The 26674-nt window shown below is 43.6% G+C and overlaps 1 protein-coding gene across 2 annotated transcripts in view; it reads left to right on the top strand.

Annotated features, from left to right (window-relative positions):
• LOC309568522 (C-Jun-amino-terminal kinase-interacting protein 4-like) overlaps window positions 1-26674 on the top strand; it is a 203620-nt gene that overhangs the window by 121575 nt on the left and 55371 nt on the right. For both annotated transcript variants that reach the window (XM_082274207.1, XM_082274206.1), the window contains 6 exons: window positions 351-503; window positions 6883-6934; window positions 13741-13871; window positions 15385-15438; window positions 16608-16790; window positions 18461-18590. In XM_082274207.1, coding sequence (XP_082130333.1) covers window positions 351-503; window positions 6883-6934; window positions 13741-13871; window positions 15385-15438; window positions 16608-16790; window positions 18461-18590 — 703 coding nt within the window. The remainder of the gene's footprint in view (window positions 1-350; window positions 504-6882; window positions 6935-13740; window positions 13872-15384; window positions 15439-16607; window positions 16791-18460; window positions 18591-26674) is intronic.

Here is a 26674-nt window from a genome sequence, read left to right as displayed (position 1 = left end):
TTGTCAGAGGTCAAACGTACAAAATCAGCAGGAGATCAAATACTTTTTTCCCTCACTGTACTTCCTCTCGGGGGTAAAGATGTGGGGCTGGGCAATGGTCACAGAGGACGCTCATTCTCTGAAAACCTTCACCTTCATTAACCTTTGTCCATGCATGTTCAACTGCCCTCAATCTGACTACCTTCAGGTATTCAGATGGATGGGACTTGGAGCAAAACTATAAACGGGTACATTCTGCTTTGCTGTTGATGTGAAGGCACAAAGGAGGGTGGGTTAGAAAACCTATCTTGAATGTTTTTAGTCCTCTACAGATAAAGTACTCTTTAAATCTAAATATTTTTTATGTGCAGGAATGAAGTTGATATGGCTAGGAAGAGCTTGATTGCGAGAGTTGAGGAACTGACAGCGGAGAGAGAGACCCTTAGGCGTGAGGCCGAGAATACAGCACAAAATCTATCACGCTGTGAGTTCAGGCTGAGAGAGACAGAGCAGGAACTGCACATGTGAGTAGAATACTGTAGATCCGACTGGTCAAGTCAAACACTGGGTTCTGGGTACTGCTGGTCAAATCTGATTCTCTTTGGGTTCCACTCAAGAGTCTTTATTCTGGGGCTGTTGTCAGATATTACCTATGCTGTCAAGTAAATTAGGATATGTACACTTTTTTACATTGGTACCCTTACAATATCAGATGTCTGTCATGTGGAGGCCTCCCCCTCTATTTCTACAACAGGTCTACATTTTGCTTCAGTAGTTTAGTTGGCCGTACACTAGTAGATTTGCGAATTAACTTTTGCATGAAAAATCATACAAACATTAATTTACAAGTTCTCAGCACAATTATTGCCTTAATGAATGCCGTTCGAAAGTCTTTCCAGTTTTAGTTTGCTTTTAACATTTGATTTTGAAATGAATAGACTTTCCTGATTGAAAACCACATACAAAAATGTGTTGGCTGGAGAACATTTTTGTATCCTGCTCCTTTAAAATTTTTTCATCACTGCAATCGAAAACAAACGCTGACTGGACCCAACTAATAATTAAAAAATCGAATGAACTTTAATAAAGTGAAAAAGTTCAAGGAAAATTCTACTTGTGTATGGCCAGCTTTAGGAGTCCCCGATCTGTCTGAAGATGGGGAGTTCACAGCTCTCAATGAGTTTAAAGATCTGTTTCTTTTTATGGGCCATTTGCTTGTAAAATGTTGAAGCCTGTGAGTCTGACTTAAGGTGTTACTAAACCCAGGAACCTGCATTCCCTATATCTGGTCTCCCACAGTACACAGAACATGGAAATGCAATAGTTTTAGTAAATATAAATTGTTAAATACCTTTTCTCATCAGCAGTTAGAGCAGTCTTGTGACTTTCTATCAGTGTGTAGTTAAAGCTTGTAGGAGGTGGTTTCTTTCTCCCCTAATTGTCCTATCAGGCTGCAGGATCCCTGACCCTCTGTCTGGACAGTACTGATTGGCCCTGCGCTGAGCACATGCACTCTCCCAAGAAAAAAATCCTCTCACAATACACACCAAACTGAGCATGGGCATCTGGCCCGAAGGCTTTGTTCTATCAGGAGATGGTTTGGGGACTGTAGTAGAAGGATCAGAGAAAACAGGATCAAACAGTCGTTTTACACAATGCAGAGGATTAACCCCTTAGGTTCCACAGTGAGTATAACAAGCATGTTTCTCTTTCGTTCATTGACGGACACAGCTCTCCAGGATTCTAAACCATTGGGTTGTATTGCCCGCTACAGAAGTAGGACACTAGGCAGAAAAAATAACTTGGCTAGACCTATGGGCAGTCCTGGGTGGTATGCTCCCCCTCTCTGCTATAGGACTTCATTTTTTTTGTGCCTAGTCAGGAGTAAGAACCTAGTTCCTCCCGGAATCTCTGGTCCTGGCAATTTTTTCCTTTTTAAATGGCTTTTTTCTCCTGTTTTTTTTCCTGCGAGATCTACAATTAACTGCCAGAGTGGGCAACGGGCTGGATAATCTAGATCTAGTGGTCACCCCAGTCAGGCCAGTGAGCGCGTGCAGACCACAGCTCCACGCTGTCGGCCGTGACATAGCCCCACTGGGTGGGGGCTGGCGTGCGAGTTAAACGCCTCTCAAGGTCGCATACGATCGGCTCTCGACCTAAGTTACAGCGTACCTCCTGTCCGACAGCCCCTCCCCCATTTAGATGGCAAGCAGGTTCTGTCTGGAGCAGCGCCCACCTGGTTCCTGGTATGGTGAGTAGCTATCCCCCCTCTCCCCATGGAGGGTTTTGGGGCGGACGCAGGACCCTCCCTGGGACGGTTGGACCCGTGGATTCCCCTCCTTCCCATCAGACCCCCCTGATTATGGTGGTCCCTGTGGGTCATCTCTGGTGGGGTGGTGAGTCTGGTGCGATCCCTCCCTCTCTCTGCTGCAGGTTGTGGGGAGCCTTGTGTGCTGGCAACCTGGTGCTACAAGCACGGTGGGGGTCCTAATGCAGTGCTAGCCTTTAAAGATCCGGCTGACAGAATGCGGAGGCTGTGGCCCACAATATGTTCACTGTTGCTTGTTTGGTGCTTAGGTCAGTCTTCACCATTGCCCTGGTGTCGCAAACTCTGACCGAGTGGGATAAACTTTTGTGCCGTGACCTACAGGGTGAGCAGCTTCCCCTTGCCTTTGCTTAATTGGCGGAACAGTTGGTCTAGGGGCTGCAGTTTATCTGTGATGCCTCTTTGGATGCGCCTCCCCTGATCTCTCGAGCTGTCTGTTTCGGCAGTGGTACTTAGGTGCGTATTGTGGCTTAAGTGTTGGTCTGCGGACTAGACCTCTAAAAAAGCTCTGACTGATTTACCTTTTCAGGGCGATCGCCTGTTTGGGGCTACCCTAGATGACATCATTAAGAGTCTCACAGGGGGGAAGAGTACCTTTCTTCCACAGGCTTCAGAGGGTAAGGAACCTCATCCCAGACGTGGCCCATCTTTCTCGGCTCACAAGAAGTTTTTTTGTCCCTCAGGATCCACTGACAAGGGTTCAAACCTTTCAAGTCCTCCTCGGAAGGTTCCAAGCTGCTGGTCTGGCAAGCCGAGAGCGGTGTTCTCTAGACCCGCGGACAAGGCTCCTTTAGAATGAAGGTGTGCCCTTACACGTGCCTGGGGTGGGGGATGTCTTTGCTGGTTTCAGGGCCCATGGACCTCTTTGATAAATGACAAATATGTCCACAAAGGGATTCGGTCTGGCTATAAGATCGAGTTTTGTTCTTACCCTCCGGAAAGGTTCTTCCCTTTCAATGTGCGTCTTTCCCTGATCCGATTGCAAGCTCTCTTTGGGAGCGTTACAAGACCTGTTGCTTGTGATCGTCCCAGTTCGGGCCTTGGAACGGTTTCAGGGTTTTTATTCAAACCTGTTCACGGTCCCAAACAAAGAGGGCAAGGTACTCCGATTCTGGAACTCAAGGCCCTGAACTGCTTTGTGCAGGTACAGAAGTTTAGAATGGAGTCTATTCGCACGGTGGTGGCATCCCTACATCAGGGGGATTTTCATGCCTCTATCGACATCAAGGATGCTTAATTGCACATTTTAATATGTGCCCAACACCAGCACTTCCTCCGTTTTGCTGTAGGAGAGGAGCATTAACAGTTCGTGGTGTTATACTTTGGTTTCGCCTCCACTCCTCAAGTCTTCACAAAAGTGTTTACCCCAGTTCTAGCGTTGCTACATCAGCAAGGGATTGCAGTACGGGGCTATCTGAACCTCCTCTTGCAAGCGGAGTCCACCGCTGCTCTGATAGACGACGTGGAGATCATTAATCAGACCCTGAGGGAGTTTGCTTGGCTTCTAAATTACCAGAAGTCTGCTCTGATTCTGGATTATCTGGGTCTGACTCTGGATTCAGCTCTAGCCAGACTGTTCCTTCCTCTGGACAAACTCCAGAAGTTGCATGCTGTGATTCATCTCCTGCTGTCCAGCAGATGGTCTTCCCTCCGGACTTGCATGCGGGTGCTGGGCCTGATGGTGTCTTCTTTTCGAGGCGGGAAACCACGGGATCTCTTGTCTGGTGAATTCGCTCTCAGTTTCTTTGACAGGGCAAATCCTTTTTCCCCCTGTATTGGACAGTGGTCACCACGGATGCCAGTCTGTCCGGGTTGTGAGGTGTCATGGATTTGAGCTCTGCTCAAGGTGTTTGGACACTGGAAGTGTCCAGACTGCCGATAAATGTCTTGGAACGCCAGGCGATCAGGCTGCTCCTGGATCACTGGATAGATTGACTCCGGGGGCTTCTGGTGCGGATTCAGTAGGACAGTGCCATGGTGGTGACTTATGTCAATCACCAGGGTGGAACAAAGAGTGTATTGGCAGCCCTGGAAGTAGCCGGCATTCTTTGGGGGGCGGAACACTTCTTTCCGACCCTCTCTGCCCTACACATTCTAGGAGCGGAAAACTGGCAAGCGGACTATCTCAGTCAGCAGGCGTTGGACCAAGGGGACCGGTCCCTCTATCAGGACGTGTTTTATCAGATATGTCCCTGGTTGGGCACCCCCGAGGTGGATCTGTTGGTGTCCCGGCTCAACGGAAAGGTACCGAGATTTGTGGCAAGACGGACTCCACAGACGCGCTGGTGGCCCTGTGGCTCCAGTATCGTCTGATATACACCTTCCCTGCTCTCAAGCTTCTACTGCGGCTCTTGTGCAGAATCAAGGCCAAGGGGATTCCAGTCATTCTAGTGGACCCAAACTGGCCTCACCAGTCTTGGTACGCGGACCTGGTGCGCCTGGTTGCCGACGTCGCTTGGAGACCTCCAAGATCTCTTGTCTCAAGGGCAAATCTTCCATCCTACTTTACAGTCGCTGGCTTTGACGGCTGGGCTGTTGAAAGCCAGGAGCTGAAGAATAGAGGTTTGCCTGGGTCGGTGATTCCGACACTGCTGAAAGCTAGGAAGTCTGCCTCTAGGAAGATCTACCATCGTAGGTGGAAAGCGTACATTTTGTGGTGCGAGTCGATTGGTATTCACCCTCCTTCTTTTTCGGTGGCTCAGACCTTCCTTCAACAGTGTGTTTGGCAGAAATTGGCCTTGAGTACCATCAAGGGCCAGGTGTCGGCCTTGGCTGTCTTCTTTCAGTGACCCCTGGCCACATATTCTCCGGGGCGTACCTTTGTTCAAGGGGTCCGACATCTGACTCCACTGGTGCGGTCTCCCTTACCACCGTGGGATCTGAACTTGGTGCTTTTAGTTCTCCAGAAGCCTCCCTTTGAGAATATCGGGAGATTACCCTGCTTGCGCTTCCCAGAAGGTGGCTTTTTTGGTGGCTATCACCTCTGCTCGCAGGGTATTGGAACTGGTGACGTTATCTTGTCGTACCCCTTACTTGGTGGTCCACAAAAATGTAAGATGGTTCTTCGCCCATGTCAGTCGTTCCTTCCTAAGGTAGATTCTGACTTCCATTTGAAGGAAGACATTGTGTTGCCTTCCCTGTGTCCCAGGCCAAAACATACTAAGGAATTTGCGTTGCATTCCCTGGATGTGGTTTGGGCGATGCAGGTGTATCTGACCGCTACGGAGTTTTTTCAGAGGTTAGACTTGCTGTTTGTGATCACGGATGGGCCGAGAAAAGGGCTGTCTGCTTCTTCTGTGACCATTTACAGATGGATCAGACAGGCGATGACTCAGGCCTATTCGATCAGAGGTCAGGTCCCTCCTTTCCCTGTAATGGCGCGCTCTACTTGGGCGCTTAATGCTTCTTAGGTCTTCCATCATAAGGCGTCAGTGGCGCAGGTTTTTAAGGCGGCCACTTGGTTGCCTGTGCACACTTTCACTAAACTCTATAAAGTGGATGTGTTGGCATCTGTGGATGCTTGCTTTCACCACATGGTTTTGCAGTCTGCTGTTTAGAGGATCTGTTCCTTCTTTGGGGGGATGTATTGTTCAGGTTGGGCTCCAGTTGTTTTTGTTGAGCTCCTGTTTACCCGGTTGGCTATTGTATTAGCCTTGGGAATTTTTTTGTTGTCCCACCGCTCATGTTTGGCACTGCTTGGGGACGTCCCAATGGTTCAGAATCCTGGAGAGCTGTGTCCAACAATGAACGAAAGAGAAAATGGGATTTTTGACTTACAGTACAATCCATTTCTCTGAGTTTATTGAGGGACACAGCACCCACCCCTCTATCAAGTTGTATTACTTCGGACACTGCTTAATACAAAACTCAAGTCCTATCACAGAGGGGGAATATACCACCTAGGACTGCCCATAGGCGTAGCCACAATATTTTTTCTGCCTAGTGCCCTACTCCTGTAGAGGGCAATATAACCCAATGGTTCAGAATTCTGGAGGGCTGTGTCCGTCAATTTACTCAGAGAAATGGATTTTACGGTAAGTCAAAAATCCAATTTTTACTGCATATACAGACTGATTTTACTGCTGTGGGTTTAGTAACACTTTAAGGCCAAGCAAACTATCATTTTTAGAAGCAGTTCATCAATATGATCCCTAATATTTAGAAATGCATGTTTGTTTTGATTTAATTGCTGTTAATATTTCACATTGTAATTTATTATATGCTGCTTATTCTGTTGGGAACATTTTGTTTGCCAATCATGATCTTTCTATCTTCCTTCCTTATATCATAAGAATTGTAAGAAGGGCCTTAAGCTGGATACACACTATCCAACTTTTGTGGTTAGATTTCCTTCAGATTTACCTTTTCTATGTAGTGTAAGGGCCTGCCAGATTTCATACAAATTGAAAGTGTTTAGGTTTGACCTAATATTATATGGTTTTGGTAAGTCTAAAGGAAAAAGTCTTCAGAAAATCTTATAGTGTGTATGGCCCATTAGTTGAGATCTGGTTTAGGTTTTTCTTTTGCTTGTTTTTTTGTTAAACTGAATTCATGTGACGTGATTTCTTATCTTTCAGGACTCGAATGGAACTGGATGAAGCAAGGAAGCTGTGCAGGGAAGATGCAGAGGTAAATATGTGTGTATATATTTCTTTGATAAAGATCTCTGAACATATTATTAATATCCGGTTTCTTAGGAAGTACGGCAGCATGTGGACTTTACTGCTTTAGATAACATTTGTTTTACCAGTACTGTTGCTTTATACCGTAAAGGCTTGACATTTGTAAACTGTTCATTTTCTTCAAATATTTTTATTTTTATTTTGCATGTACGGAATCTCATAAGTCATTCAGTACCTACTTATAATCTACAATAAAAAAGTGTTAAAAAAAATATATGTGTGTGTGTGTATATATGTGCATATGCATATATGTGTATATATGCTTGTTACAGAAAAGGCTAAAATTATTGTATTTGGTATTATTAGACTTAGTCCTGTGTATACATTCTCTAACCAATATTTGTAATTCCTGTTTGCAACGTATTCCATCCACACATCTCTGCCATACATTAAAATTCATTTGGAAGGATTGGGAAACAGGGATTTCGGGCACAAAAGTTTTTGTAAAAAGATTTCTTTTATTCAACAAAAAACTAAATATTTTAAAATCATAGAACATTACAGGCAGATAATTGTGTATTAAGGACACAGTGAGACCACAAAACAATGGTCTATGTTGTACAATATCTACAGTATATAGAACTTATAAAAGTGATTTACATACAGTTCAGAGTACAAGATCATTAGTAGTCATATAATTCTTGGAAACGTGTTACTTGATATCAGAAGAGAACCGCTGACGGACATCCAAGCAATATGGTGCCGGTCAGCGGGGTCAACTGAAAGTATAAGTTAACATTCACCATGTAACATATGACCTTTGCTCGACATGTTTCGCTTTCTTAGACAAAAAAGCTTCATCTGGAGCATATCATTTCTTTTGTCTGTGTGAAAAATAACAGTGTTTAGATAAATTACATATATATATTACCTCATTTTCAGTATGTTATAATTACAATTGCATATCATTTATCTCTCCTTTTAATTACATACAATCGTCTTACATATCTCAAATAAGTCCTTCTACTTTTGCAATATCAACACAATATAACATTGGGTCTTAGATTGCATTCAGACACTAAAGGGGGTTTAGGGGGAACAATGGAGGCTGCCAATAGTGAGTATATGTGGGGATCCATGCTGTAGTTACAGTGTCAGCATATGTATCCTATTTATATACCTAGTATATGGACAAGAAAATATATACATACCTGTACATATAGTAATCAGGCACATATCTCAATTTCCATAGAGAATTCTTTAACGAGGAGGACTGTGCGTTTTAGGAAGCTCAAAACATAGGCATTGTATAGTGACATAGTAGTGAGGGTAATCACTCCATGTCTAATATCTGAGTGGATGAAAGCAAAAGAATAATGTTTCTCAGAATAGTAGGCAACTTTTATTCTATAATATCGCTTTAAGGGAGAGCCCATAAAGGTGCTAAACCATGAACTCAAGTGTTCCAAAGTGGTAAAATCAGTGTGCCTCATGCCTGTTATAAGAGTGTGTAAGTACCTATAGAGCCCATAGAATATCTGCCTTGAAAGGGGCAAAAGAAAAGACATATAATCATTCTGGACCGTAAGAATGGACAGGTGCCATGCGTTTCTAAACGATTATACACCAACATATAGAGTTTACCCATTCGTATGTGGGCTACCCCGAGGGGTAGCCCACATACGAATGGGTAAACTCTATATGTTGGTGTATAATCGTTTAGAAACGCATGGCACCTGTCCATTCTTACGGTCCAGAATGATTATATGTCTTTTCTTTTGCCCCTTTCAAGGCAGATATTCTATGGGCTCTATAGGTACTTACACACTCTTATAACAGGCATGAGGCACACTGATTTTACCACTTTGGAACACTTGAGTTCATGGTTTAGCACCTTTATGGGCTCTCCCTTAAAGCGATATTATAGAATAAAAGTTGCCTACTATTCTGAGAAACATTATTCTTTTGCTTTCATCCACTCAGATATTAGACATGGAGTGATTACCCTCACTACTATGTCACTATACAATGCCTATGTTTTGAGCTTCCTAAAACGCACAGTCCTCCTCGTTAAAGAATTCTCTATGGAAATTGAGATATGTGCCTGATTACTATATGTACAGGTATGTATATATTTTCTTGTCCATATACTAGGTATATAAATAGGATACATATGCTGACACTGTAACTACAGCATGGATCCCCACATATACTCACTATTGGCAGCCTCCATTGTTCCCCCTAAACCCCCTTTAGTGTCTGAATGCAATCTAAGACCCAATGTTATATTGTGTTGATATTGCAAAAGTAGAAGGACTTATTTGAGATATGTAAGACGATTGTATGTAATTAAAAGGAGAGATAAATGATATGCAATTGTAATTATAACATACTGAAAATGAGGTAATATATATATGTAATTTATCTAAACACTGTTATTTTTCACACAGACAAAAGAAATGATATGCTCCAGATGAAGCTTTTTTGTCTAAGAAAGCGAAACATGTCGAGCAAAGGTCATATGTTACATGGTGAATGTTAACTTATACTTTCAGTTGACCCCGCTGACCGGCACCATATTGCTTGGATGTCCGTCAGCGGTTCTCTTCTGATATCAAGTAACACGTTTCCAAGAATTATATGACTACTAATGATCTTGTACTCTGAACTGTATGTAAATCACTTTTATAAGTTCTATATACTGTAGATATTGTACAACATAGACCATTGTTTTGTGGTCTCACTGTGTCCTTAATACACAATTATCTGCCTGTAATGTTCTATGATTTTAAAATATTTAGTTTTTTGTTGAATAAAAGAAATCTTTTTACAAAAACTTTTGTGCCCGAAATCCCTGTTTCCCAATCCTTCCAAATGAATTAGTCAATTGAGGATAGGGGCACACCCTAAATGGATACGTCATGGCCAAGATGGCTGCTATCTGTGGACACATGACTTGTAAAATAATTCTGACATACATTAAAATTGAGCAGGAGACTCCCATACCTCGGAGTGAACATCTCCCCTGACTTGAAAACCCTGTATGAGTGGAACTTCGGAGACTTGTTGGCACGCATCCATCTTGACCTGGAATCGTGGGCATCCCACTCGGTTACGTGGTTTGGCCGCATTAACGTGCTTAAAATGACCATCCTCCCCCGACTGATTTATTTGTTTAACACGGTCCCCATGCATTTACCTGTATCCTTTTTTAAGCGTTTACATCGGGCTTTTTTGAAGTTCGTCTGGAGGGAAAAGAGCCCCCGCTTGGCCTATGCCGTCCTCAGGAGGACGAAGGCCGATGGTGGCGTTGGTCTTCCGGATGTCACCCTATACTATAAGGCTATGGCATTGGTTCGTATGCTGAACTGGGGGCACGATGGTCAATCTAAACCTTGGGTCCCCTTGGAGAAAACGCTGGCGGGGCGGAATCTTGCGGGAACCCCGTGGATTCCGCCCAGTGATCGTGGGCTGTCGGCCTGGACGTCACCCCTGACTATAGCCACACTTCGCATCTGGGATGGCCTTAATGCGTCTGGCGCTCTGTCCTCCGGCGTGTCCCCTTTGGCCCCCCTGGGTGGATTTCCCTGGTTACCCCCGGGGGAAGATATATGCTTTTTTCGCTCTTGGAGCGCTGATGGCAAACTGTACTGCGGGAAGTTCGCTCCTGCGGGCACTTTGCTACTCTTAGCGACTCTACGCGACCGCTTTGGCGTCTTTCCGATGTCTGACTGGCGATATAGGCAACTGACTGACTTCTTCGCCACACTCCCGAATTCTCCACGACCGATTACTAGCCTCTCGGCCTTCGAGAAGTGGTTTGTTGACCCCCCGGAATCCCGCCATCTACTGTCACATATGTACAAATTGCTATTGAGTGGGGTTTCCTCCTTGCCTCCCTACTTCATGAAGGAATGGGAGAGAGAGCTGGGGGTGGAATTCGCTCCCCCACAGCTGTCTCGCATCCTGCTATTGACCCATGTTTCCTCCATTAGCACCAGGATACAGGAGTCGGCCTACAAATTCGTGGCTCGATGGCATAGGACCCCTGCCAAGTTGGCCCGGATTTTTCCGGGCACGGACCCCCATTGTTGGAGGGGCTGCGGCCAGGTGGGAGTGCCCCCTGCTGCAGCCCTTCTGGGACGCTGTCCATCATTGGGTGTCCAAGTTGTCTCTCACTCCTCCTTCTCGCACTCCCCTTCAGTACTTGTTCCATGATACCCGCTCCTCACTCAAACGCTACAAACGTAGTATAGTTCCTTTCCTGCTGAACGCCGCCAAGTGCCTCATACCGAGGCATTGGCGAAGTTCCACCTGTCCCACGCTTTCTGAGTGGAAACGGGAGGTCAACCTGGTGATGGAAGCGGAAAGGCGAGTTCTCACATCACAGGGCAGAGAGGAATGCTTTAAAGACACTTGGATGGGGTGGATGTATTACTCTGATGAGATCCCAGATGTATGCACAACTACTGTTAGCAGCTAAGCATTGAGACTCCTGACTGCTCCTCTCCTGCCTGGGGCCCACGCCCTCCACCCCGGACCTCCTTCTCCCTACCTGTTTTCTCTCTCCTATTTGCCTCTTCCCCTCTGCTGTCTTTCTGTTTTTCTAGACCTTGTCTCTCTCTCACTGTCTCTTCCCCGAGGCCAGTGGCTAATTCTTCAGTTGTATACACTGTAATATGGATACTAATGTGTTCTGTTGTTTGAAATATGCGTGATGTCCGTCGGGCTCTCCGGCTCCCTTTGCGGAGACCTTTTTTGGGAGGCACTGACAGACTTGGCGCATCCTGGGGGTCCTCGAATGTACTTGCTATTTGGCCGATATTGGCACACGCCTTCACAATGCTTGATTGATTGACCCCTATGGACGTTCTTGTTGCATTAACGGTGTCCGGACTGCTCATGATGCCGATTGTGCCTTTTTTATGTCCTTTCTAAATGCACTTGTGTACTATTTTGCTGTTCTATGTCTTTGTATGTTATTATTTGAATTTGAATTTGTTAAATAAAGATTATTTAAAAAAAAAATTGAGCAGGAGACACCGTTAAATCACTAGTTTAGCCTTGCAACTTCCTATATTCCATGTCTGTGCTTTGGGCTGTAAATCAGCAATATGATGAAATGGATACATGTTCATTAGGCCCCTTTCACAAATACGGTCTGTTCAGTTCATCAGTTCAGTCGCGTCAAAATGTATCCGTTTTCCGTCCGTTTTTCATCCGTTTTTTTTCATCTGTTTTTTTTACATCCACTACCAATGCAAAAATGGATGAAAAACAAACCGTTTGTCAATTTACATCCGTTTTTTCGTCCGATGAAAAATAGGGCATTCATCCATTCCAAAAAATGGAAATTAGCGGAAGTGGATGAAAACGGATGTTCATCACTTCTTCGTTTTGCAAGATATATTCTATTTTTGTTGTTCTGAATATGCTCAGAGTGCCCTCGCTTCTAGTTCCATAGACCATTTCTAGGTGGCTCAGACAGACCGTCATGGAAGCTTATGGTCTTAGGGCTCTTTCACACAGGCGTTCCGATCAGATCCGCCTGTCAGTTTTTTAGGCGGATCTGATCGGATGCCCCATTCAGCCCTATGGAGCAGCGGATGTCAGCGGTGACATGTCCGCTGCCATCCGCATCCGATCCTGTCCGTGAAATCCGGACAGATGAAAACCCTATTTTCCATCCGTCCTGGGGATCGGATGGGATCAGATGAGAGTGGACAGGTGGTCCGCTCTCATCCAATTCCCCATAGAGAGCAGCTGGGCTCTGACATCTCCCTCTCCGCACACAGTACAGGAACGGAGCTGTCATCTGCCGGCTCAGCGGGGATCGGCGGATCGATCCCCGCTGAGCAGAGCACGGTCCGCAACGGAATGCGGACCGTGTGAAAGAGCCCTTAAGGATCAGGTTCCCCCACCAAATCTCTCACAGGTCCAAAAATCTTTGCTGTCTCTATGCCAACTGGAAAGACTTGACGTAATGCTTTCCTACTTACGTACTACCCCGAGATTTCTTACCAGATGGAGATCATTTCTGGAATATACATTTTCAGAAGAGAGCTTGACAGATATGATACGCTCTTTTAGATTCACTGAATGGTATTCTTCTAGGGACACGGCCAATTTTTTTGGCAACATAGGGGTTGCAACCTAGATAGGCTCAGGCTGAATCTTGAATCTCCAATCCCCCCCCCCCTTTTTTCTTCTGTTTTTTTTTTTTTTTTTTTTGGTGTTTGTTTTGATTTTTTGTTTCTTTTTCGTGTTTTTTTTTTTTTTTTTTCCTGTTCTTCTTCTCCTTTTCTTTTTTTTCGTTGTCTATTTACGCAAAGCCTTGGAGTGTTTGACCCAAGTAATTGGCTGCATTAACACTGCTTTATATTTTTTGTCCGATTTTGTATGTAAAAAGGAAAATAAAAATTAAAAAAAAAAAAAAGGATCAGGTTCCCTACTTTCCAGTCAAGGCAAACTCAATCAGGGCTGAGTGCTTCTTAGGCATTTTGGCTTCAGGCCTCAGGTTTGTAAGACTGCCTATTTCCTCAATGGAGGAGAAAGAAAAAAGGACATTTGTACTTGCCCTAAAATCCTTTTCTTGGAATCCGTTGAGGCACAGGTTAGTTTTCATTCTATAGTTTTTCATAAACGATTTGTGCATCTGACTGACAGGTCATCAGATGTTTAGACACTTATATATATATAATGGCTGAAAAACGATGTAAAATCATATTTAAAACTTTGCTATACTAATATTTATTGTACAGGACCTCATCAAAAAGGGGACTAACAAAATATGTTGCCAAAACTATTTCCTAGGTTGATATTCCAGCAGCTCAAAGAAAAAGATTCACCAGAGCAGAAATGGCACGTGTGCTGATGGAGAGGAACCAGTACAAAGAGAAGCTGATGGAACTGCAGGACGCAGTACGCAGGACAGAAATGCTCAGGTGATAACTTATCTATGGCTGAGGATCAAGAGGCACAAGGCTGTATATAATTCAGAAATGCATTATGGCAATTAAATTCAGTGAAATCGAAAACAAAATTCTACTATGCATTTTATGTAATCGCTAAACTGTAAATGCCTGTACTGAAACAGTCTACCTGCTCAGGGCTTTAGCTTTTCATCCAGAGACATTGTTATAGAGCACCAATCCACTCACTGCTTTTTATTGGTAATTTGGTGATCCCGTTGCAGTCTAGGTCTTCTTCTTGGACGTCTTCCTCCCAGCTGAGTTACAAGAAATGTTTTTGTAGTGTAATTTCATCCACTTGAGTGACATGATCTGTCCATGCAAGTCTGCTTAGGTATATGTTTTTACAATATCAAAGGTGTCATTTTTTGGATTTAGCCACTCAAGGTACCAAAGCTTACATTTCATCTTGTTTTGACCGTACCCAGGTTTCAGCATTTTACAGAACTCTGGTAGGAGAGCTATATAGAGAAAAACAAGTGATTTATTTTCTTTAGATTTCATCATTTATTTGTGTAAAATTGAGTAATCTCTGTGATACTTTTGTGAACAATAGAACTCAGGTACTTGAAGCTTCCATCCTTTTTAATGTTGTATCCACCAAGGAGAAAGTACACGTGGCAAACTAGGACCCCTTTTTGCTGTAACTGTAGCCGCCTTCTGGTTACAAATCCCTTTAATCTGGCATACTTCTGAGAGGAGAAGAAAGCATCATTTAGACCAGACATAGTGAAGATCTTCATTAGCAAAAAAATCCAGTAGCTTCACCGTTTTATACACCATCATTCTTTGGGTCTGGATGGTGAGTTTTAACTTAAAGGGCAAGCCTTGTAGTGATCATACAGTTGTTGTTTTTAAATAACAAACATGTCATATTTACCTGCTTTGTGTAACAGTTTTGCACACAGCAGCCCCGAACCTCCTCTGCTGGGATCCAGCGCTGTTGGCATCCCCCCCTTTCTGAGTACCGGCTAGATCCTGAGCTGGGCTGTGCGCATCTATTGACACACACACAGTGCGGTTTGGCACCACCCAGTCCCCCACTTGCACCCCACAGAATTCGATTGATAGCAACAGGAGCCAATGGCTTCTGCCACCATGTCCAGTGAGGAGAGAGAGGGTAGCGCCCCTGCACCCAGGCACAACGAAATCTGTTTTTCTTTTGTTTATTCACCTAGGACAGTGATGGCGAACCTCGGCACCCCAGATGTTTTAAAACTACATTTCCCATGATGCTCATGCACTCTGCAGTGTAGTTGAGCATCATGGGAAATGTAGTTCCAAAACATCTGGGGTGCCAAGGTTCTCCATCCCTGACCTAGGATATTGTTAAAATTGTGACATTCCATAAATCCTGCAAAAAATTTAAACACTTGTTTAGCCAATCCTAATCACAAAATGTAGAAAATGTGCTGTTTTTTTCAGTATGACATTCCTTTGATTTAGTAACATTACTGAGCAGTATTTGTATTTCATTTTATTTCAGGGCTTCCAAGGAAGTTCAGGCTGTACAGATGAAAAAATCCTCCATCTGGAAAGTGTATGTGTTAAATGTTTACAGTAATTCATTATTTAAAGCAGATAATAAAACACATTTTAATACTGTTTTTTATTTAGACAGGAAAATAAAAACCAATTACTGTATTTTCTGGCGTATAAGACTACTTTTGAACCTCAAACAAATCGCCCAAAAATGGGGGGTCGTCTTATACGCCGAGTATAATATCTCCAAGGTAACCTAAGTATAAGTTTTACCGGTAGATGAAAATTAGGGGGGTCGTCTTATACACCCAGTCGTCTTATACGCCGGAAAATACGGTAGATGGATTTCTAAAATCAGCTGATATAAACTCTTGAAGTTGTCATTGTCCTTTTGCTGCAATTCTTTGACCAGCAGCAAAAACTAAGGGCCTTTTCACAGGGGCATCTTCCATTCCAATCAGCAGGGGATCTGTGAACTAATCTCCTGCTGATCGGAGCAAAACGGGGCAGATGACAGAACTGTGTCTCAGTTATTGCAGAGTGGACACAGACTGATCCCACTTTACTCTAAGGGTGGCCATGAGTAAATAAACTCCGTACACATTCATGGCTGCCTCTGACCCTGTCCACCCAAATGGAAGAGAACGTAGTGCTCCTCCATTTTTTTTTTTCTTGCAGACCGGATCGAACCTGCAGGTTGTTGGGTGTAAATGAATGCATACACCTGCTTGGAAATGCATGGACCTTCTGATCAGGTCTGTTTAAAAAAACTGACAGGCGAACCTGATTGGATTGCCTGTGTGAAACGTACAAATAGAACCCTCAGGGCCCTTTCACATCAGTTGCAATTATGATGAATTTTTGACTGCATTCCAACTGCATAGACATAGGGAGGGAGGGGCAAGGATACATATAGGAAAGATAAAAATACATATCTCTCTCATTCTATTCATGCTTTTATATCAAGAAAAACAATTATAAAATTATCACTATATAAATCAAAAATATACACATGTGATCATATCAAATTTCTATATTTTACAAAAAAAAATTGTGTTCCCCTTACACCTTTCAAAAACAAGCTGTCAATGGCCACTTCCATATTTCTTACCGGACAGGTTACTTTTTAGATGGCTATACTTTATATACTATCATTTCCAGAAGCATGCAACCCCTCTCAATAGTATTTGATTTTTTTTTTTTTTTTATTATTTCTTTTTACTCTAGATTTGACAGATTATTTAGCTCGTCCAGCAGTCCACCAGGAAAAGCAGTAACGCCGCCACCAACTCCACCCACTTCTCTGCACAGAGCGCGCTCTGCATCCGCTGTTTACTCCATCGGTCAGATGAGCAACTCTGCACGGAACCAGTCTGTCAGTTTTCGCACACACAACCCCTCACATACAAAGTGGGTATCTTATTGTCGTTCAGTATTATATTGTGTGTCAGTTGTTGCCATTAAAGTGATTGTAAAGTCTCCTTTTTCTTTTTGTTAAAAATAACAAACATATTATACTTACCTCCTCTGTGCAGTTGGTTTTGCACAGAGCAACCCAGATCCTCCTCTAATCGGGTCCCTCCTCAGTGCTTCTGGCCCCTCCCTCCTGTTCAGTGCCCCAACAGTAAGCAGCTTGCTATGGGGGCACCCGAGCCGAGCCACAGCTCCCTGTGTCCATTCGGACACCGAGCCGCGGGCCGGCCCTGCCCCCTTTCTTTCCTCACTGGCTGACTGACTTTAATTGACCGCAGAGGGAGCCGGTGACGCCAATGAGGAGGGGGGAGTCCTGGGCCCCTGAGGCACTCCTGCAACATTGCTGGATCTAGAGGGAGCTCATGTAATTATTAGAGGGGCTGAGGGGGCTGCTGCACAAATACGGCTTTTTATTAAGAACCTTCAGCCTTTACAATCACTTTCATTTAATTGTATTAATGCTAACATAACATTTTTTTTGTTTGAACCGATTTCTATATGAAATAGATTTTTCTCTTGTAGGTGAAGTAGGGGTAGGGTATAACTGCTTGCAATCTATCCTTTGCAGTCCTATGTCACCTTCACTCTACTTGCAGCTCAGATGAAAAAACAAGCGCTTTCTATGATTGGCATACTTGTGTTTATATAGGGCATCTCACTAAGAATAGCTTGGTAGAGTTGGGTGAGGTGATTACATTGTCTAAATGAGACTCAACTTAATATACCTGTCAAAGCATGAGAATTCAATGGTAAATCCCCCACCCCTGATATTCATAGGGGGACTGAGAAATGTAAAGAAAACCTGTCATGTTAAAATGGTTCAAACTAATAACACTTTCAAAGTCGAGGCATCTTGTGATACCTTTACAGTAGCTTTGTTAATCCTCATATTGTTTTCTGTGTGCTCAGGTAGCTTGTTAAGCTGGCCATAGATCGTTGGGATTTCAGCCAGTTCAGCAGGAACTGGCTTGGATTTGAACCATGTATAGGCAGGCTAATTGTAATCGGTTGTTCGACTTGGGAACAACCAGCATGTTAGATTTTTATGATGCAATTATAAACACAATAGCTCCATGGGAGTTGGAGTCAGTGTTGACGGGGAATCGTGCATCCCATGGTTGCAGGAAAGAAAACTGTATCCTCTATGGCCAGCTTCAATTCTTGGAACAATATATTCAGAGGCCCCAACTTACACCTACGCTCCAACTGGGTCATTCAGTCTACAGCAAAAGCCTCAGTGCCCTGTAGAAACTATACCATAGGACTGCTAAATCCTGTGGGGGTAGGGCCTAGTTTTAAGCAGAAGCAGAAGACAGAATGTCTGTAAATTCTGTGTTCAGGATTAAGGGTTAACCCAAGGTCACAAAAAAAATATTTAAATTAAATTAAAAAGAGACACCAGAAGGAAGAAAAAAGAAGACACCTCCAGACACCAGAAGGAGCTACAACTTTGGGGGTACCAGATTCAGTGACAATACAGGGCTACAAAGATCATACTTACTTCATGTCAAGCTTGCAAAGTGAAAAGACCTTCATGGTGTTATTGGCTCGTATATATGTTTGAAGGTGATGGCTTTAGACTAAAAACATTTTTTTGTTCTCATTAGTGATGATGATGCTGTACCATTGCGAAGCAAGAAACATGAACATTACCGCCAGATTCGCTCGCACATCTGGAAGGAGTATGGGAGAGCCCAAATTCATGGCTGGAGTCTTCCTCCAACTGTAGCAAACAAGGTCTGTAGACTCTACATTGAATGTTTTTAGAGTACTGCTAGATGCCTATATTAGGTTTTCAGTACTAATTTTTCTCAACACCTGCTGTATTATAACCTTCCTTTAAAGCAATTGTAAATCTTAGACATGAAATATAAACAAAGCAGCCGGTGGCCCTCCCCTCCCCTCCCCTTCCCTTCCCTCCCCTCCCCTTCCCTTCCCTCCCCTCCCCTTCCCTTCCCTTCCCTTCCCTCCCCTCCCCTCCCCTCCTCTCCCCTTCTCTCCCCTCCCCCAACCCTTCTTCACCTCTCCTGGCTGGTAATGCCCCTGCCCCAGTATAATCCACAAACCATCTCGATGCTCGCTCTATCCTCGGGACTCCCCACTACTCTTTTTCTCTTTTCTCCTCCAGCCCTCATTCCCTCTTTGACTGACTTTCCTCTCTTTCGACCCCTCCTTTACCTTCCCTACCACTTCTCCCCCCCCCCCTTTTTTTTTTTAGGTTGTTTTAGCTATATTCAATATACTGTTGCTACAATGGCTTATTTTTCAAAGAACATAGGTCCAGTTTTACTACGAATTTTGATGACTTCCTACAGTTAAAATCAGTTTGAACAATTTTCTCAATCATTTCCTGCGGGAAACGTTCAACATGTGCATTAAATACTCTCCATAAACGGAAGGATTGAAAGCTGGAAAGTCTTTCTCTCTCCCTGTCACAGTTTGAACCCATTAGGGGTGATCGGGTAGAGATCGCGGCCTTGAACCCATCACTTTCCAATCCTGGGGGGGCTTCACCTCCCTTCATCTTTGCTCATGCTTTGCATTTGTTAGCCATGTTTTTGTACCCTCATATAGCCTTTGTTATGTACAAACTTTTCTGAATGCTATTGTATGCATCCCTGTTGTATCTGTTCTCTGTTCGTAAAACAATAAAATATTTTGAACGAGAGAAAAAAACTTTGCATCTGATTATGTAGCCTGACGGGTGAGTGTCATCATCATCATCGTCAACAAAGATATTAGCAAGCAGGACGCTGACCCCATTCACACTAATATGACTTGTCAGGCGACTTGGCTCCGACTTAGAAAAAGGTTCCTGTGCTACTTTGGGGCGACCTGGAGCGACTTGCATAGACATTCATTTTATGAAGTCCGTGCAAGTCGCGCCGAAGTCGCGGTGCACGCGACTTCACAGGTCGCCCTCTAAATCGGATCGCCATAGTGTGAACCGACAGTACGTTTTCTTTATGTCAAGGAAAAAGCAAAGCAAGAGGGAAAGAAGGTGGAGGGGGGGGGGGCAAGGAAAATAAAAAAAGGGGAAGGAGGGGAGTTGGGGGAGGAGTTGAAGAAAGGGGCTTTGGAACTCACTGGAGGGGCAGGATGGAGGGAGAGAGAACCTCATAGTAAAGACTCCCAAGAGGGCCTTACCTTTGTTGGAGAATATAAACATGTTACAATGGACCCAGGTTTTAGAATACAGTGCCTAGAAAAAGGATTCATACCCCTTTAAATTTTCCACATTTTGTCATGTTACAACCAAAAACATGTATTTTATTGGAATTGTATGTGATAGACAAACACAAAGTGGCACATAATTGTGAAGTGGAAGGAAAATGATAAATGGTTTTCAAAATTTTTTACAAATAAATATCTGAAAAGGGTGGCATGCATTTGTATTTTGTCGCCCTGAGTCAATACTTTGTAGAACCACCTTTCTCTGCAATTACAGCTGCAAGTCTTTTTGGGTATGTCTCTACCAGATTTGCACATCTAGAGAGTGACATTTTTGCCCATTCTTCTTTGCAAAATAGCTCAAGCTCTGTCAGATTGCATAGAGAGCGTCTGTGAACAGCATTTTACAAGTCTTTCCACAGATTCTCTATTGGATTTCAGTCTGAACAATGCACGCCAAAGTTTTACAAATACAAATGCACGCCACATTTTTCAGATATTTATTTCTAAAACATTTTGAAAACCATTTATTATTTTCTTTTTTTCAAAAAAAAAAAAAAAAAAAAGGGAGGTTTTACTGAGCATATTAAAGCAACATATAAAACGATTAAGTCTTTAACAAAATATAAAGACATCAATAAAGTTGGTTACAATTTAAAGGGTAACTCCACTTTCGTGGGGGAATAGCAAATAAAGAAAAAACAATAAAGCGTATACAATTGCGACACAAATCATATTGTAATTGAATGTTATTAAAATTGACCTTTATGAGATTAATAATGGTGTTGTGTCTTTTTTGTAGTGAATCACTTCTAGCCTAGGCCTGGTGGGAAATCGGGATTGTTGAATAACGGTGTTAGTGGCCCCAGGGATGTGGAAATATGGTAACATAGGGCTGTTTTGTGAAATGCCTGCAAGGTGGCACCTATTATTGGATGATGTTTGAGATCTGGTGGGCATTTAGACCAGGGAATGCACAGGGACAATTTTAGAGGAACCTCTGTGGAACTCTCCTCTAGTGACACCCAGTCCTTGTCCGAATGGCAATGCCAGTCGATGATTCTGGGCAGATGTGAGGCGTAGTAATATAGCCTGATATTCAGAAAACCTATGCCTTTCGCAACCTTGGGTTTCATGAGTAGGCGTAGATTGATACAGGGTTTTTGTGTGCCCACAGAAATTACACAGAAAGAAAGTACAGATTGTAGTCGGTAAATTGATTGGTAATGTGTGAAAAAGGTATAGCAGTCTTGGGAATATGGTCATTTTAACAATGGCAGCTCTGCTGAACCAGGAAAAATATTTAAGCAACCAATTGGAAAGATCTTGTTCAATCTAACGTAGTAATGGTTTAAAACTGTGTGCAAAGGTATTATTTAGCATGGGTGTGAGCTACACTCCTAAATATTTAAGTGCACTAGGCACTTATTTAAAAGAATTATTCTGTTGTGCCCGCACTAGTATATTCGCAGGAAGTATAAGTTCATGGGCTCTGATTTGGTGTACTGTATTTTAAGATTGGAAATGTATCCGTAGATGTAAAAGGCTTGAAATAAAATAGGTATAGATGTGTGTGTGTGGTTGCGTTAAAAAACAAATTAGCAGGTCGTTTGCATAAGCGGCAATTTTATACGTTTTATTACCTATCTCAAGACCCTTGATTGGAGAGGTCATGTTGACTGTGCGGATAAATGACTCTAGGGATAGTATAAATAACAAGGGTGACAGTGGACATCCCTGTCTGGTGCCATTTTTAATTGATGCTGGCTCTGATAGGGTGCCATTGATCTGCAGTCTAGCTATTGGGTTCTGATACAAAGAAGAAATCCATGTAAGCATATGAGGTTTCAAACCTATATGGGAACAAGTAGCCAATAAAAAGTCCCATGGTACCCTGTCAAAAGATTTCTCCACATCTGTTGACAAAAGAAAACCTTCAAAGCCGGCTCGAAGGCAGTGATGAATTAAATTAAGGGCCTTTGTCACACTATCCCTTGCCTCTCTCCCTGGCATGAACCCAACTTGTTCGGGTCCTATCAGCTGAGGAAGAAATGTGCGTAATCGGTTAGCAATAATTTTAGCAAGAAGTTTCAGGTCCAGATTGAGCAAAGATATAGGCCTATAGCTGGAGCAATCAGTTGGATCCTTGCCAGGTTTGGGAAGCACTGTAACATGCACCATCAGGAATGAATTTGGTATTTGTCAGGGATCCATTAGGAAGTTCAATGTGCGCTCTAATGGGGATCCGAGGATGTTGTTAAACGTCTTGTAGATGTGCAGTAAGGCCATCTCGGCCAGGGCTTTTCCCAGGCTTGAGACTTTTAATCGCGGACAATAATTCCTCTGAGGAAGTCGGACTCTCCATAGACTCTGCGTCTTCATTAGAAAGATTTGGCGTCCCACTTTGGACCAGATAATCTTGAATTATTTCTTTCCGATCTCCCTGTAAGTCAGGGGGTTTATGCGTTCGGAACTCGGTTCATTTGGCATTCGCAGAATAAATTATTTCCAATTTGATGTGGCTTGCAGAGCAAAGGGAAAGCGCCATTTATATGTGATGCTTTTTTCTCTAAGTAGGTCCAGCAGGGGACGCATGGCCCTTCTATTCTGCAGGGTGATAGGGTACAGATCTCGAAACAATGCAATTGTACTGTCATTGAATATAATTTGATCGTTCATTCTTGCCTGGTTAAGACTTTCTTCTTTTAATGGGAAGCTCTGGAGACAGCATATAAAGTCCCTTGTTGGTGCTTTTTTTCATTCACAGAGCTCTATGAGCCCGTACAAAGTCAATGGGTGAGTCCACAGGCTTTTCCATTATGTTATTAAAAATGGATCTCAGGGCAGAGTAAAGTTGGTCTGAGTTGATGGATTTAGGAACCCCCCGCACCCTAATGTTGTTCCTCCTACCTCTGTTATCAAGGTCTTCCAGATGTCTATTTATCTCAATCAAATGTGCTGAGTGTGATGCTGTGGTGAATTATTCCAGGCTTGGGTTATGGCCCTGTCTCTCCTGCTTTTTGCTTTTTCCATTGTGGCCATTTTTTCAGTAAGTAATAGTAAGTCTGCCTTCAGATCCATAATGGCTGAGAAAAAGGTGTTTTTAACCACTTGCCGACCGCCGCACGCCGATCTACGTCGGCGGTCAGCCCCTCACAGGCAAAGTGACGTAGGGCTACGTCACTAGCTTGTGAGGGTCTAGGGAGCGAGCGCGCGCCGCCGGAGGCGCGCTCCCGCTCCCGCGTGGTCACGGACCCCCCCGCGCGTGTGACCGGCGGACCCGATGTCCGCCGGCCACTCTGCGATCGGCGGGGGAGAGGGAGAAAGTCAGGCAGCTTGTGTAAACAAGCTGCCTGTCATTCTCCCCTCTGTATGAGAGCTGATCATATGGATCTACTATGTAGATCCGTTGATCACTCTGCATACAGCTGAAGCCACAGCCAATCACAGTAAGAATCACGCCCCTAGGGACACACACAGCCCCTCCCTCTCAAATAAAGTTAACCCCTTCACTACCAGTGTATTTTTACAGTAACAGTGCATATATATAGCACTGATTACTGTAGAAATGTCACTGGTAACCCCAAAAGTGTCAAAAATGTCAGTCAAGGGTCCGATCTGTCCGCCGCAATGTCGCAGTACCGCAAAAAAAATCGCAGATCGCCGCCATTACGCGTTAAAAAAAAAAACAACAAAAATGACAAAAATCTTTCCCTTAGTCAGTAAACGCAACAACTTTTGCGCAAACCAATCAAAATACGCTTTTTGTGATTTTTTTTTTACCAAACATAGGTAGCATAAAACAAATTGGCCGAAAATGTTAAAAAATTTAGATTTTTACATTTTTTGGGGGGGGAATTTCATATAAAAAAAAGGGAAAAATATTGCTATTTTTGCAAAATTGACGCTCTTTTTCTGTTTATAGCGCGTGATCAAAAAATCGCGCAGGTGATCAAATACCGCCAAAAGAAAGCTCTGTTTGTGGGAAAAAAAGGACGCCAAATTCGTTTAGGTACAGCGTCGCACGACCGCGCAATCGTCCGTTAAAGTCACGCAGTGCCGAATCGCAAAATAACCCCTGGTCGTTTAGCAGCCAAATCCTCCGGGGCTTAAGTGGTTAATATCTGCAGCTATTGTGGTCATGTCTGCCAGTGTAAGGGGATAGTTTGAGTTCCCCCTCTCGCTTACCGGGTCCTCTGTGGCAGATAGGGATCCCTCACTGAACTTGTCCTCCCCTCGTGTCAGCGCCATCTTACTTGGTGTGCCGCAGCCCGAGCGGGACTTTTGAAGATCTCTTGGATGCTGTGGGTGTTGGAAGTCACCGATGACCGACGTGAGCATGTCCCGGAGGAATGCCTAAGCAGTCTGCTCATTCTAGGGCAGAAGGAATGCCAGAGGAGCACTGAGAGGCTGCTGGTCTCCTGGAGCTCTGTCTTCAGGCAGCCACCTTCCCCACACGCCAAGGCACGCCTCCCCATTTATGATTTTCCTTCCACTTCACAATTATGTACCATTTGGTGGTATTGGCCTATCACATAAAATCCCCCCCAAAAAAACATTTATGTTTTTGGTTGTAACATGACAAAATGTGAAAAATGTCAAGGGGTATGAATACCTTTTCAAAGCACTGTAAGTGTTATGTTTGCCTCTGGCAAAAAAATTTGATCTTCTATAACCATTCTTTTAATTGTCTAAACATTTTACACCTTAATGCAAGGAATGCATTAAAGCGGTAGTAAACCATTTTTTTTTTTAAACTGCAAGGGAAAGATATAATGTGGTAGGATGCATCGCATAGAAGGAGATATTTACTGTACCTATATGTAAGCGTTACTATAGGCTTACCTTTAGGGAAAAATCATCCTTTGGAGTTTACTTCCACTTCAAGGTAAAAAATAATTTGACTTTAGAACTACTTTAAACTTTCAAGGATAGTGTCTTATTTTATCTCACTGAAATTCTCTTCTTTCTCCCTTATCTCAGCACTATGACACGTGCTGCAGATCGCAACTTCTGTGCGTATTGAGCGCGGTGTGGGAAACTTACACGGATCGCTGGTTTCTCACATAGCGTTCTAGTGTGAACTTAGCTTAAAGCAGTTGTAAACCACTGGACTTTTTTTTTTCTTTCTTACCCTGCAAGATACAGGCATAATGTGCTGGTATGCATCACATACTAGCACATTATGTTAAACTTACCTTAAAACGAAGACCCCCCCCCACGTCGAGATGTCAGATCTTGAGGCTGCTTCCATCTTCACCCGCCTTGCTTCCGGGTTCGTGGACTCTGACTCTGTGACCGGCCGGTGCCGCGATGATGTTACTTTCGCCGGGCACTGCATGGGGCTCTGAAGAAATGGCATAGCTGGCCGATCCTTCAGAGTGCATGCACCAGTGATGTCACTGGCTGCATGTAATGTAAAAAGATATATACATTACCTATAGGTAAAAGTCATGCATGGAAGTTAACTTCTACTTTAAAGCTTCTCTCAGCCTTAGTCTCTAACTTTGCCAAGACATACAAACCAGGCTTGAAATGTATACTAATGGAAAAAAAACAACATTAAAGAGGTTGTTAAGCCACTTGTGTGACTTTCTATAATCCTCTTTGTTTTCTGAACCTGTGTGCCTCTGTCTATGTGTTTTAGTACCTTATTTCAGTGTGCTGCTTTGCGATGACTGGCTGGTTCTCTCTCCTCTTCCCGTCTGACAGATGCAGGGGGCGGGGCCGAGATTCCCCTGCTGATGTCACTCAGGAGGAGAAGAGAGAAAGTCAGCCGGTCACATGATCGCAAAGCAGCACACTGAAATAAAGTATTCAAAGCATTTTTTATAAAACACATAGACAAAGGCACACAGGCTTAAAAAATAAAGAGGATTACATTACATTTTAATAGTTATTTCAGTTGCAGCAGAAGGTGTGGGGGGGGTTGGCTGACAAAGCTTACAGTCAGGGAGGGGAGGAGGACACAGGAGAGCAGAGAGCAGGGCTGTGGATGACGGAGGCACATACACTGACCACAAAGTCAGGGCTCAGCAGCCATGATACACTGTGGTCAGTGTACAGAGGGGAAGGGTAGAAACTGGCAGGATCAGCCAGGTTTGTTAGGTGATAGAGGGGGGCAAATTACACAGCACAAGCACTGTGCTGTTATTTATGCTTTAAGGGAACAGGATCCATTTTCTTTTTTTTTTTTTTTTTTTTTAGGGTAACAAATGCTTTAAGTTTTTGAGACCTTGGAGAGGATAGAGTTTTCAATAGTGATTTGACTGCTCTGAGCTTCAACAAAATTGTGGCCTCTAGCAAGAAGCAAGAGCAATGCTGTAGGCAATTTCCAGCACACACTAATTTTGGTGGCATCAATATTAATTTGGAATTTATGTTCTTTTGTTAAAAAAACATAATTATTATCAAACTGTAATGAGTAAATTTCAGCTTTAAGGTTACAGCCAGGGGCATCATCAGGGGTGCAGGGGGCCCAGCCCATACACAGGCAGGGGGCCTGGGGGTCCTGATGAGCCTGGACCCCAACCAACCGGTCCAAACATCCCCCAGAGCGACCTGCCCAAATACCTAGTCAGCATCCCTGCTGCCACAGGCATGCCGCTCAGCAACAGCACAGGCTGTGCGGCAATCAGGGCTGTCCTTGA

This window comes from Pelophylax lessonae (assembly GCF_965119305.1).
Source record: "Pelophylax lessonae genome assembly, chromosome: 12".
Classification (NCBI taxonomy): Eukaryota; Metazoa; Chordata; class Amphibia; order Anura; family Ranidae; genus Pelophylax; species Pelophylax lessonae.
Note: the sequence above shows the minus strand (reverse complement) of the source record. Positions and strands in the feature narration are given on the sequence as shown.